This window comes from Lagenorhynchus albirostris, chromosome 11 (assembly GCF_949774975.1).
Source record: "Lagenorhynchus albirostris chromosome 11, mLagAlb1.1, whole genome shotgun sequence".
In the NCBI taxonomy this organism is placed as follows: Eukaryota; Metazoa; Chordata; class Mammalia; order Artiodactyla; family Delphinidae; genus Lagenorhynchus; species Lagenorhynchus albirostris.
The window spans coordinates 60,431,931-60,446,033 of NC_083105.1; the positions used below are offsets into that span (position 1 = coordinate 60,431,931).

At 42.3% G+C, this 14,103-nt stretch overlaps 2 protein-coding genes across 10 annotated transcripts in view; one reads left to right on the forward strand and one right to left on the reverse strand.

The window, feature by feature from the left end:
- Nucleotides 1-14,103, forward strand: part of LOC132529497 (cyclic AMP-dependent transcription factor ATF-7) — a 94,652-nt gene that overhangs the window by 60,199 nt on the left and 20,350 nt on the right. For 8 of the 9 annotated variants that reach the window (XR_009543482.1, XR_009543483.1, XR_009543484.1 and 5 more), the window contains exons 3-5: nt 3,604-3,700; nt 9,612-9,730; nt 12,820-12,957. Coding sequence is in view for 6 of the 9 variants with exons in the window: in XM_060166044.1 (XP_060022027.1) it covers nt 3,604-3,700; nt 9,612-9,730; nt 12,820-12,957 (354 nt within the window). In the remaining 3 variants the exon portion in view is untranslated. The remainder of the gene's footprint in view (nt 1-3,603; nt 3,701-9,611; nt 9,731-12,819; nt 12,958-14,103) is intronic. The other variant, XM_060166049.1, reaches the window with a different exon arrangement.
- Nucleotides 7,121-7,492, reverse strand: LOC132529572 (potassium voltage-gated channel subfamily E member 3-like). The gene has a single exon (XM_060166243.1). It carries the CDS (start codon nt 7,490-7,492, stop codon nt 7,121-7,123), a length of 372 nt encoding a protein of 123 aa, XP_060022226.1.

Here is a 14,103-nt window from a genome sequence, read left to right on the forward strand (position 1 = left end):
CTTAAAATTCTGCCCTTTTGGCTCATCCTCTGAATCATACTACCTGATTTAGTCAGGAGGGATTCTTAACTTTTGTGGTGTCATAACCCCCAATGGCAGTTTGGTAAGGCCTATGAACCCCTTCTCAGAATAATATTTTTAATTTTTTTTTTTATTTTTATTTTTTTTGCGGTGCACGGGCCTCTCACTGTTGTGGCCTCTCCCACCGCGGAGCACAGGCTCCGGACGCGCAGGCCCAGCGGCCACGGCCCACGGGCCCAGCCGCTCCGTGGCATGTGGGATCTTCCCGGACTGGGGCACAAACCCGTGTCCCCTGCATCGGCAGGCGGACTCTCAACCACTGCGCCACCAGAGAAGCCCCCAGAATAATATTTTTAAATCAATAAAATAAAAGACATAGGACTATAAAGGAAGCAGTTATTTTGATATATAGTTATTAAAAATGTTTTTAAAATATTTGATAATTAACATGTGCTTTTTTAAGCATAATGCTGTCTATAAGTTCTAGTGGTAGGTCTAGTGACTATCATAATTTTGAAGTAGTGATGAGTATAAAGGCTATTTTGAGATATCTGCAGTAACTATAATGTGATATGAAAATATGTGCAATTTCTATTATGAATTAGGAATGCTAAATTTCAGTTAGAGTTTAGTGAAAATAAAGACGTGATTTTTTTTTTCTACCCACATTCACAGTTATCAAAACCCTCTGAGATGCTGATAGGTGGGAGATCCCTTCAGTCACCTTCAGTCCTCTTCATATCCCAGCTTTTGATTTGGAAAAAATAAAGAGCTCAAAGGGGAATAGGGTGGTGTGGAAGGGAGTGGGGGGTGTGCAGCAGAGAACTAGAGGACAAACAAGAACTAGAGGACAAGCAAGTCAGGACTGTGCAGAGAAGTTGTAACAAGAAGCGGAGTTGCCTTTTAAAATATTAAATAATCCTGGGCTTCCCTGGTGGCGCAGTGGCTGAGAGTCCGCCTGCTGATGCAGGGGACGTGGGTTCGTGCCCCGGTCCGGGAGGATCCCACATGCCACGGAGCGGCTGGGCCCGTGAGCCATGGCCACTGAGCCTGAGCGTCCGGAGCCTGTGCTCCGCAGCGGGAGAGGCCACAGCAGTGAGAGGCCCGCATACAGAAAAAATATATATATATATTAAACAGTCCTAACGAGAGCGAAACCTGGAGGTTTAAAATCTTTCTCCAAGGGACTTCCTTGGTGGCGCAGTGGTTAAGTATTCACCTGCCAATGCAGGGGACACAGGTTCGAGCCCTGGTCAGGGAAGATCCCACATGCCTGTGGAGCAACTAAGCCCGTGCGCCACAACTACTGAGCCAGCGTGCCACAACTACTGAAGCCCGTACTCCTAGAGCCTGTGTTTCACAAGAGAAGCCACTGCAATGAGAAGCCCACACACCGCAACAGAGTAGCCCCCACTCACACAACTAGAGAGAAAGCCCACGCACAGCAACAAAGACCCAATGCAGCCAACAAAAATGAATAAATAAAATAAAATAAAATAAATTCTAAAATAAAATAAAATCGTCCTCCAAGCAGTTTTGGATAAGCTGTATTTCCAATAGTAGAAAAGGACTTTTTTGCATGAAAGTCATTCTTCTGTATTCTGGAACATTGTGCCAATTTTTTAAAGCTACCTACAGGAAATTTCCTTCAAGTTACCTATAAATGTATTTTTGAAAAAAGATTGTTATTACCATTACATTTTGAAAACGTATACCCGTCTAATCCACTGTTCTTCCTATCCTTGTGAAATGATGGTTTTTTCCTCCTTTTTAGACTAGTTCTGCTCATTTCCTTTTACTGAATACCCGGCAATCCCAGACCCTCCACGGTGACTTGTTTAACCTAGAAATATACCCATGGTTAACCCCCCCTTTCCCACCCCCACCCTAATTTCATTAGGAACAATCTGTGACTGACAAAGTTGATATCTACGGTTCACCAGCAATAGAAAAAAGTTCTTGGCTAAATATCCCCACACTTTATTCGGTTTTGTCCTAGATGCATTGGAAACCACCAAGGCAGTGTTCTTTTGACTGTTGTACTTCTTGATTCTTCATATTTTAATTGAAATTTTCCTTCACCCTTCAGGCCTATAGGCCTAGCCTGGAAGGATTTTAGGTCTTAAGCTGGCTTTAGTTATGATGGGGCTCAGAGCAAATTTGGGAAAAGCTACTTTTAGATAAAATAAAGGAATTTAAACAGTTCAGTGTTGCTTTCTTGACTGGATAGGTGCTAGGATGGGGCCAACTCCTGTCTGGTTTGCAGTCAGGAAGAGCTGTGGATAGAGGGCTAAAGGTAGTTTTGGTGGGAAGTGTGTATCTATCTAATGAGGAAAGTGAAAAGAGAGGGCTAAAGGTAGTTTTGGTGGGAAGTGTGTATCTATCTAATGAGGAAAGTGAAAAGAGAGGACTAACCAATCATTATTTTTAGATACAAAAAGACAAATAGCACCATGTTTTGGAGCCTGGCTGATGAAAGAGCTGTGGAAAACTGCAGCATCCAAGCTGTTACTGTGTTGCAGGCATGTTTTAATGAAGGAACTAGCCAGCCAGCCTCAGAGGAAATTTTGAGTGTATCATTGTTCTGAATTACTGCTGTTCATCTGTTCCCTTCACCTCCCCCTTCTGAAGAAGGGGTGGGAGCATAAATTATTGTCCAGTAACACTGTCTTACTTAGTCATAAACTGAGGCAGACCTAGCCTCACATTTTCATTGTCCTTTCACCCAAACCCTTAAATAAGTAAAATCTCTATACCATCTCCTTTTTCCCTTCCCTCATCCTGGCCACAGGCTTCTCCCTACCCAACAAAAATTTTTTGCTTGCATTTTTATTCTACCATTATATAGCCAACAACATTGCACTGGCCCCTTTATGGCTGATGGAGCCCAGGCGGCCTGCCCGATTAAGGGAGACAGCATTTGGCCAATGGGGCTGGTGTGTGCCATTACTGCTGGCTGTTGGGCCTCTGTCCTCTACAGCTCCATCCTGGCTCATTAAAACCCTGAGCCAAAGATCTGGGCAGACGCCTGCTGCAGCACTGTGGGGGCCAGGAAGTTAAATTGTTCTCCTAATCCTGCATAATTTATCTCCGTGTTAGCCTGCTCATAAACAGTCCAATTCAGCCCCACTCTGGTCTGAATTTCCTATTTTTGTGATGACCAACTAGTACCCAGCCTTTCCCTTCTCCTTTATTATTTTTATTAAAAATTATTTTCCCCTTGTTTGCTACGAGTTTGCCTTAATGTTCTTTTCATTTGGAACCTCCTTCCTGGATCCCACTTCACCAACAATCTGTCCATTTCTCTAGTTTGGACCTGATATTACAGAGCAGTTGGTGCTATGGTCTTCCCCTTACCCTCTCCTCCAAGATTTCTAGTGCTTTGTTTTCTCCTTCCCTATTTTCTCTTTTTTAATCCATCTCCTCTCCTTTTCCATCATTTCCATTTTTTCCTCCTTTCTATTCCTTCTCCAGTCCCTCTTTCCAGGGACCAACCTTGTTGCAGGATGTTTGGTAGGACATTTTGAAAAGGCATTGAATGGCTTATTTTTTTTTCACATCTCTGCTTCTGTTTCGTTTCAGAGATTTACAAACGAGGACCACCTGGCAGTTCATAAACACAAGCATGAGATGACATTGAAATTTGGCCCAGCCCGAACTGACTCAGTCATCATTGCAGGTATTTGCTGCCCCAGAAGCCATGTGCCTTGATATCACCAGACAGTTAAGATTAATACCAGGGACCAGATGTACCGGGAGCTGTACTCCCCTTCTCCCATTAAGAGCCCTTATGTGATCTGCATTTAATCAGGAAAGAGGAACACTGAAAGCTCCCAAGTTTCTATTGTGTCCTCCACTCTCAGTTTTTAATACGATTGGGTTCTGTGGTTTTTGAGGTGGGTGTGTTGAGGTTTTGTTTTAGCTTTCTTTCAGTCTATTCCCTCCTTGCCTTCTTTTTATTAGGACTTTGGAAGATTTACAGACAAAAGACGCCTTTGACATTTCTCCCTACCCACAGTGAAGGGGTGAACAAAAGAAAGCAAGAGAGCCGACCTAGCCTGGCTACTTCTCTTCCACTGGGTGTCAGTGTCGTCTTCCCCCCACCCCCAGTAGGCAGAGTGTCAGTTTGTAAATTCAACTTCCCTTTATGAACCCAGACACCATTGAGGACAAACAAGACACTTAGTCAGTGGGACTTTTCTAGGCCGATTTGGGTGACCTGGAACCTCTCACTGGTTTTTTTGGATATTGTTTTGCTTACCTATGCCATTCTCAAGGGAGCATTCTCAGCAACTGCTCTCAAACCGTGCAGCAGTTCTGTTGTGCCATTTTCAGCTAGACAAACAAACCAAAATGGGTTTTTTCTTTTGATACCGTGAGGGGTTCTGACTTAGCCTGAGTTAAAGCAAGCTTACCCCAATGTTTAACCAATGGGGGATTTAGTTGGTGATTACTGTATTATATCAGTTAATAACTCAGGTAAGGCACAATTTCTCTAAGTACTACTAGCCAAAATGCTGCCTGAGACACAGAGAAGGAAAGACAGGACCTCCTACCATACTTCTGTACATGAAGAAAGGGGCTTGCACTACAGATCTCCTGTTCCTTATTAATTCAGCAAGTATTTGTTGAGTGTCTACTGTTTGCACCAGGCACTTTGCTCGAGTTGGGGACATTGTCATTGATGATCCTGAAGAAAGCCTGGGGGAGGTCCTTGGAAAGAGTGGAGAGGACGTGAGTGTATATGTAGGCAACACATACTTAAGTTTATTGTCAGGGTGTGTATACATGAAAAAAATGTTTAGTATTTGCAGCCAAGTATAAGTGAATAATACAAACAATATCAATACTAAGAGAATTATTATTAAGTGAAATTGATTGGAGCAGTTTATGAAAGAGTTAAATTTGGGTCAAAGTTATCAAGTTGGAGAGGTTATTCCAAATGCGTGGAAAGGCCTATGCCGCCCTCCAGCAGTGGGGAGAGAAATTGATACAGGACAATGCCAAGGAGATAAAATGTTTCCCTGTTATTCTTCACATTCTGTTTTGGAGTGTTCGCCCCATTGCACACTTCAGCTATCCTATCTAGTCTGGTGATTCTCGTATCTCTAAATTAAGACCTGGTTATCTCACATGTATTTCAACACCTTATTGAACACTTACTTGGCTGTCTTTCTGTCATTCAAATCTTCATGTCAATGACTGTCAATTAGGGAACTCCTTGTCCCCTAAACCAGCGGTCCCCAACCTTTTTGGCACCAGGAACCGGTTTCATGGAAGACAGTTTTTCCTAGGACCACGGGCAGGGTGGGAGTGGGGGGGTAGGGGTAGGGTTCAGGGGGTGATGGGAGCGATGGGGGGCAGCAGATAAAGCTTTGCTTGGCTCACCTGCCGCTCACCTCCTGCTGTGCGGCCCAGCTCCTAACAGGCTGCGAACTGGTAACGGCCCGCCCACGGGTTGGGGACCCCTGCCCTAAACCAGTTCCTCTCCTTTGTTATTCACTGATAGCAGTATTATCAAAATCTTGAGTTGTTTTATTCTTTCTTCAAATTCTGACTGTTCTGTTCTTTTCTGTTCTTCCTGCCATCCACTGTCACTGTGCTTGAATTCCTCCATAGTCTCCTAGCTGGCCTCCTTGACTCCTCTCTCATTCTAATCCACCTTTCATTCTGTCGAAAAGCCAGACTTCCTGAAATTCTTCTCTGCTCAAAATCTGTCATTATCTTCCTGTTTTCTCTTACTTTAAGGCTATTTATATTTGGGTTTTCAGGCTTTCTATAACCTAGCCCCATGGTGTCCACCCAACTTTATTTTATTTATTTATTTTTAAGTGTCTAGCCAGTTTATACACCACACTGGTAGTAGAATCAGGGCTGGTTCTCTTTCCACTGAATCAGGTACCTGCCTCTTTTAATATGATAATCTTCTAGGTGTGATAATAATCTTCTAGAAGTAGATTTCAACTTGATATCAGAAAATTTCTCACAGAATTCATTCAAAATGTTAGAGGCTGCCTTAGAGGTAGTGAAGTCCCCAGGACTGGAGATGGGGCTGGGAAGGGCACTGAGACATGGCTGGAGGGGCACAGAACCATGGAGCTAATGAGGCTTAACATTCAGGGCCCTGTACTCACATGGTTCCTCCTTAAGATCTTAGGAGGGGCCCTAACAATGTATTAACATGGTGATATGTTTTTGTAGTACTTGCAAAAATAAGATATTTTAAAATTCTTTTTCTTAAGGAGGGCCCCCCAGAATTATATAAGTTTCAGGCCTAGATCCACTCCTAGGTAGCACAGAGTTTTGCAAAGCACTAGGCAAGGAGACCAGAGAACCTGGGTTCCAGTCATGGCACTGCTTTGGCCCAAATGGGCAAAATGGCACTTGCTCTGCTTCCCTCACAGGGAGTAAAATCACAAATGTTAAATGGGCTGAAAAACATAAAATGTGAAAAAATATAAGTAAGTAACATAACTTAGATTTCCTGTCTGTGTTATGGGATAATCATCGCTGTTTCTCAGGTTATTGAAGATAACACATCAAAAAGTGTGTCCTCAGGGCATTTTCCTGTCTCATTTCCCCTGCTACAACTTCCTCTAACCCTTAGCCCCCAACACTACAGCCACTAGAACACTCATTTGTCATCATCTGTTGCCACTTATATATATATATATATATATATATATATATATATTTTTTTTTTTTTTGGCCACACTGCACGGCTTGTGGGATTTCAGTTCCCCAACCAGGGATTGAACCCAGGCCCTTGGCAGTGAGAGCGCAGAGTCCTAACCACTGGACCGCCAGGGAGTTCCTGCCACTTTTATATATTTGTTCAGAGGGCTCCCACTGTCTGTAAAGTCTATCTTTGCTGGAAAAAATCCTTATCAACAAGGCCCAGTTCTGCCAGATCCTCTCCTCCTACCCCAGAAATGACCTCCCTTAGCACTGTTTCTTGTTGATCTTACAGACTAGGACTCTGAGGCCTGATGTAACACATAGCTGAGTTCTGGGGGCCCCACAAGATAATCCTCAGGAATCTTGATCTTCTGCCATCCCCGGGCTCTTAGCATCAGAGCATAGACACCTGGTTCTTGATCTATACATGATAGGGGTCACTGTGCTTATCCACTTTGCGGGAGCGGGTGTATCCCAGGATGAGGCTGCCCACAGTGGCAGCAAATAGGAACATGATGAAGAGAATGTACCTGTAGGAGTTGTCATCGCGGCCAGGTAGGGTGGCCTGCCTCTCCTCAGTCAGGTTGTCTGACCCTGGCCGGCAGAGCAAGTTGCTGTGAAGAGTGGCATTTAGAGCCTTCATCACAGTGTGCAGGCTCTCATACCAGGTCTCAGTCCCATTTGGTGGTCTCCATAGCAACAGGGATTCAGGTGGGGGAAGAATCGGAGGATGCTCTCCTTCAGAAGCCTTCCTTGTTTCTCGTCCTCTCTGATCAGCCCTAACTCTCTCCATTTAGGGGTACCATTCTGTAGTCCTGCCGGTCGGCAAGGCTCCTGGGGGCGCCGTCTGTTCATTGGACACCTCGTCCTGGGCTCGTGGGTGCCCCACACTGCACCCCAAGGCACTCCGCCAGCCCCTCTGCTCGGAGCCTGCGGTCAGCACCGCCTGCGCCCCCTCCACTATGCGCCCCACCCAACTTTAGATGCAACTTACATCCCTAACATGGGATGTAAGTTGACATAGACATACCTTTTTCTCCTCATCTATATATTGGTGCCCATACCCTGCCTCTCTCCGTGCCTTCACCTGACTTACTCCTCTTATCTTCCTAATCTCCTCTCTTCTCTACCATCTGAAGCCATTCTTTAAAGGCCCAGCTCAAGTCCCGCTTCTTGAAACCTTTCCTAACTGCTGTCATTAATTTGTCTTTATTTAGTTTCTATAACAATTTTTTTCTCTACTGTACATGGCACCTATTTTTTTGTATACTATGATACTATATATATAAATTGATTTCCTCAACTGAAAAACATACTCGTAGTTCTCTATGGCAAGAACCATGTCTTATATTTGGCCCAGACTCCTATACTCCTATCTCCCCCTCCCCCAAATATACACACAAGTGTATGCTTATAGCACCAAAACACAGAATGTATTCAGTAAACACCTGTTGATTTCTTTGGAATCACCAGAGCAGGCTAAGGGTTTTCTTATACATTTTCTGGCTGTTTGGCTGTTTGTTCATGAATGGGAAAAGTTTACATGAGCCTCAGACCAGAGATCCAAAAGGCCCTCTTCTGCCATAGCCATGCCCTTAGCTGCCCCGTCCTGTTCCACTTGAGTCGTGACTTTTTCATGTGCCCTTACTGAAGTACTCTCTAAGCATAAGGGAATATTACCTCCACTCACCCAGAGATGGAGGGAAAGTGGCTTTATCGTTGGCCAACCAAAGCTGCCAGAGAACCTTTTAAAACTATTTTGGGAGGTAGTGGTAATTTTTCCAAACATTCTTTTGATTCAGAAGAGGTTTTGTTTAAATAAAAAAAAATTATGTTGTTTCCATGGAAAATCCCACTGGACTATTCCCAGTTGATCATGCTAGAAGGAGCGATTTTAGCCCCAGGTCTCACTCCTTAAAATATCATTTAAACATTGTTCTATCCCTATCATTCAATTTAGTGGTTTGGAGTATGAGATGAATCCCTGAGGTGATTAGTATGTCAAGGAAAACTATCATAATAGAGTTAGGACCAGGGAACAAGATTCAACTGACCTAAGAGAGAAGAACTAGAAAAACTGGGTGGGGAGAGAGAAGCTCAAATCTAAAATTCAGGTCGCTTAAAAAGTTCCCATGGCTTACCAAGAGACTTCCTCTTCCCAAGGGCAGAGGCACTGTGCTGAGGAAAGATTTGTGCAGCCTCTGAGAGGATATTTTGGCTGGCAAATCTAAATCCAAATATCCTGGTTTCTCGAATTTGCTCTCAGACCCAGGTCTCTATGAAATGAGCTCTATTGTTTGCAGTTTCCTTTTCTAGCTCATGATCTTGCTGTCTTGTTCCCCAGACCCTAGATTTGCCTGGAATGCCTTCAGAAGGTAATAGACCCTTACCTCAGTGACAACTGAAAGACAAGGCACCATTTCTTACTTGGTAGCTTTAGCCAGTAGACTCAACCATCTGATCCTCAGTTTCTTCTCATCAGATTTTAACGTCCATCTGCGTATACCTACTCACTTCAGACCTAGCAGGGAGTAAGTGTAAAGAGAAAATGTCACTTAACTGTACTTGATTTTCCTATCTAGAGGTTTCACAGACTCCACCTGGGTGGGCGGTTTTGTTTTGCTTGGGGGTGAGGGAGCTGAAACCGGCCTCTGGGAGAAAGGTGGTTACATAGATAGTCACACAAAAACATTGTTCTAACTTCCCTCTGCTGGCCTTGAGGCAACACAGCACAGACACCCTCTGGTGGTCTAACACCAGTCTTTACTTACTAGAGCTCAATTAAAGCAAATTTGCCTGAACACAGAGATTCACTCCAAATAGAAGAATAAAAGTGTGTTCTCTATGTGCTCTCAAGTTTTAATTTCAGGTCAAAACTAAAATAGAGGTTCCTTTTCTTTTCATGTCTACAGATCAAACTCCTACTCCGACTAGATTCCTGAAGAACTGTGAAGAGGTGGGGCTCTTCAATGAACTAGCTAGCTCCTTTGAACATGAATTCAAGAAAGCTGCAGATGAGGATGAAAAAAAGGCAAGAGACGGGACTTTTGCTGAAAAACTGGTAGTGTTCAGATCTAGGCAACTTTCATTGTGTCCTGGGATAATTAATAATTAAGCAAATTAATAATTAATTAGCTTAATTGGTTAAAGCACAAAATTATGGGCTTGGTTCTGTAGAACCAGATAGTACTCACAGATCCCAGTCAGCCACTCAGGTCTTTAGGTGGTCCCGATGATGGATCAGCACAAGTGTTGGATCTTCATCAAAAATCAGTCTTCTTGCTCTTCCAGTGGAGCATTTTCAGTAATCTGTTTTTTAATTATTTTTGTTCTGAATATGTTGAAGATGTTAAAAAAGATTATAAATTACTCAGATTTTGTTAGATAACATCTTTTTTGCTAAATCCCACTCTTTTCTGAGCTAATCAGACTTGTCACCTGGACTGTTTTATTCAATCAGCCAATCAATAAACATTTATTGAATTTCAACTCTTCTTTGTTTCAGTGTATATCACTCTTACCTTCAAGTAGCTCTCTAGTAATATTCAACACATTAAGCTTAAGGAAGGATGTTCTTAAAGCCTTTCAAAGGAGATCAACAAGGATGGTGAAAGAACTAGAAATTAGGTCACTTTGGGAACATTTAAAGAAACTGAGGACATTTTGCTTGGAAAAGAAATTTTATTGGAACAAAACTGCAGTCTTCAAACATTGCTAGTTGAAGTGCTTTCCTGTAAAAGAGGGGTTAAACTTTATATTCTCTGTGCCCCAGGGGTAGAAATAGGACCAGGATAGGAAGCTATAACAAAGTGTGTTCATTTATGTGTAGGCCACTTAGTATAGATATTGTAGAGAGGATTAAAATATTGGAATCACTTCAGATTCTGAGGTGCTGTGATTCTGATTTTAACCTTTATATTCAAGATCCCTAGAGAATCCTTTAGTGTGGAAGATCAGAGGAAATAGTTCAAGAAGGAGAGTCAAAGAAAAATAATTCCCAAGGAATAAGGGGTTTTGGAAAAAAAGGAAATTGAGACGGTCAAAGTTTACTGTACTTTAGAATTAAAATTCTGGGTTATTAGTCACTATGTAAAATCATGTTTGTGTTCCATAATAATTCAGAAAAAAATTCCAGTATATCTCAAAACATATATACATTAACACATGTACCTCCCATAATTGCGTGGTACAGTGAGGCATGGAATCCCATGAGAATATAGGAAAGCCAAGACATAAGAAAAAATTTCCAGGAGGAGCTCTTTCCCTCTTAAGAGAGAGATAGCAGGTAAATCAAGAGAGTTTGTGCATGATTTTTTCATCCATCTTAAATTATAAGAATGAAGTTTTCTTATCACTGGGGGTCTTTCCAAGTTCCATAGCTTTTCTGTGATCTTCATTTCATGCTGTCTCCCGCAAACTAAAAGAAAGTGGGGAAACGGTGGCATATATTTGTAGTTCTTTCAGACAGCAGAACTAGCCACAGTCGGCTTGTCATTCTTTTTCTTCAGAGACCCAGGTCCGTCATCAATCAGTTGCTTCAACCTATGTGGTATAATTTTATTTTACAGTTTCCTTACCTCATCCCCCCTGTCATTTCTCCCTCCCCCCAAACAAAGAAATCAGTCAAATTGTTTCCACCAGGATGTGAAGGATTTTAAACCAAACTTATTATAGGCAAATCCAAGAAAATTAACCTCCTTTTAAGGCTCCAGGTCTTTTCCACTTCCATTTTAGCTCACTTGACACAGGAAGCCATTCATAGTTAGGCCTCTACTCATTGGGCATCTCTCAGTGTTTCTCCCTGCTGGGTCAGGGGTGGTCTTCACGTCTACTTGATGAGAAGCACAGGCTCAGTGGAAAATTGTCTCCAGGAGTTTTTAATGAGCCCCAAACTTTTCTGAACCACAGCTTTTCTAGGAGATTCCTCTAGGAGATTTTAAACTTGTGATTGTATTCACTTAGAGGCCTCTCCTTCCTACAGCCCTCTGACTTCAGGGATCTGAGAATTAGCCCAACTGGACCTGACATCTGTGTAGAAAAAATGAGGGCAGAAATGAAATCATCTATGCTGTTGCTCATCCTTATCAGATTGGAGAGAAAGAACCATTACCACTACATTACCATGTATTAGCCACTAGATTATCTTCAGTTTGCTCAAATACCAATATTTCTAGTGATTAAGATAGCAAGGGATAAATTAAAAACAAGCTCCTCTTTCATCAAGAAACCTAGGATATGGGAAGAATAGAACAAAGGACACACTTTGTCATGAAACTGAACTGCAGTGCCAGCTCTCCTATTGTGGCGCAGTATCAGGGTCGTCTCAGATGGTTTATTGTTTTCTTCAAAGCCACTTATGGCTCCACAGTTCTGTGAGTTGATTGCACTACTGCCAGAAAAGTACTCTTTCCTTTCTGGTTTTCTCCAGTCGTGCTCCTAGAACCAAGTTCTAATTTCTTTCACTGATGAAATGACCAGCCTTTCCTTTCTTTGTTATCCCCAAACCCTAACTTCTAGCCTCTAGCACCAGATTTTGGGGTGAGAACACCATCAAGCATGGGGAGTTCCCCAGAAAAGATATTTCCTGTCTTGTTGACAGTACTTTAATAGCCAGTTTGATTTGGTTTGCTTTTGATAATTGGGTAACCTAGTCATTCTGATCGGCAGAAAATTTGTTCACAGCTCGCTAGTAGCCAATGGAGCTGGTTGCGAATACGAAGGCACTGGATTCAGGAATCGTGCTTTCCTGAAAAATAATATAGTCATTGTATTTGCATGGATAAATGACATCTTTTTTTATTTTCTCCTTTCAGGGCCTTTATAAGCATTTTAAGGTTGCTTTTTTTTTTCCCTTTCGGAATTTTTATAAATGTTCACCCGTGGCGAGGCAGATATAACTTCATTTTATAGGAGGGAAACAGAAGCCCTGAGAAGTTAAAGGATTTGGCCAGAGTTGTACATAAAACCTGGGCTCCACATTTCTTTGACTTTCAGTTTGGTGCTTTGACCAAGGACTGAACTTCTTAGAAGTATATTCCCTCATCTTTTAACTGGGAAGATAGAGCTTTAACTTGAAGGGAATCATGAGGTTGAACTATGCTCACTTCTCTCTTTTAACAGGCTGCTTCTGGGCCCCTTGACATGTCTCTGCCTTCTACACCAGACATCAAAATCAAAGAAGAAGAGCCAGTGGAGGTAGACTCATCCCCACCTGACAGTCCTGCCTCTAGCCCCTGCTCCCCACCACTCAGGGAGAAGGTAAAACTCTACCAAGAGTCATCTCAAACGTTAATTGATAGATGAAGTTTTGATGCGTTTGTTGTATAAATATTGTGTGATACAGGAGGATTGATTTTATATATATATATATATATATATATATATATATGTATTTTTTTTTTTTTTTTTTTTTTTGCGGTACGCGGGCCTCCCACTGCTGTGGCCTCTCCCGTTGCGGAGCACAGGCTCCGGACACGCAGGCTCAGCGGCCATGGTTCACAGGCCCAGCCACTCCGCGGCATGTGGGATCTTCCTGGACCGGGGCACGAACCTGTGTCCCCTGCATCGGCAGGCGGACTCTCAACCACTGCGCCACCAGGGAAGCCCAAGTATATTTAAATAAATGTTAATTGTTTAGAAGATTTATATAAATTACACCTATTCTCTGACCCAGCAACTCCACTTCTAAGTCTGTATGGAAGAGAAATTAGTGCATATGTCCACCAAAAGAAGTATATAAGAAAGTTCATAGCAGTTGTATTCGTAATAGTCAAAAAACTGGAAGCAGTCCAAATGTCCATCAACAAGACTTGTTACATATATAAAAAGTCATTTAGTTTTATTTTATGCTTTAGATTAACGTACTTTATGTATGTTGTACTACTTCAATTGATAAGTGGAAAAGAAAAATCACATAATTCATAAATTGAACATTAAACAATTTAGAAAAATGTCTTCCCAGAGGGAAGTTTTCTAGTGATTCAAAGGGAGTATCTGTCAGGATTCTGATTATTATTATTATTATTATTATTTTTATTTTTTTGTGGTACACGGGCCTCTCACTGTTGTGGCCTCTCCCGTTGTGCAGCACAGGCTCCGGACGCGCAGGCCCAGTGGCCATGGCTCATGGGCCTAGCTGCTCCACGCCATGTGGGATCTTCCCGGACCGGGGCACGAACCCATGTCCCCTGCATCGGCAGGTGGACTCTCAACCACTGCGCCACCAGGGAAGCCCTGATTATTATTTTTTTAAAGGAAACTTTTTGTGAAGTATTTTTAATAAATTTATTGAAATATCACACACATACAGAAAAGCACATAAATTGTAAGTATACAGCTTACTGAATTTTCACAAAGTTTACAGCTTATGTAACCAACACCTTGATAATTTCATCATAACCTCAG

Coding starts and splice junctions, on each gene's coding strand:
- LOC132529572 (XM_060166243.1), bottom strand. CDS start 7,492: ATGGAGAGAGTTAGGGCTGATCAGAGAGGACGAGAAACAAGGAAGGCT.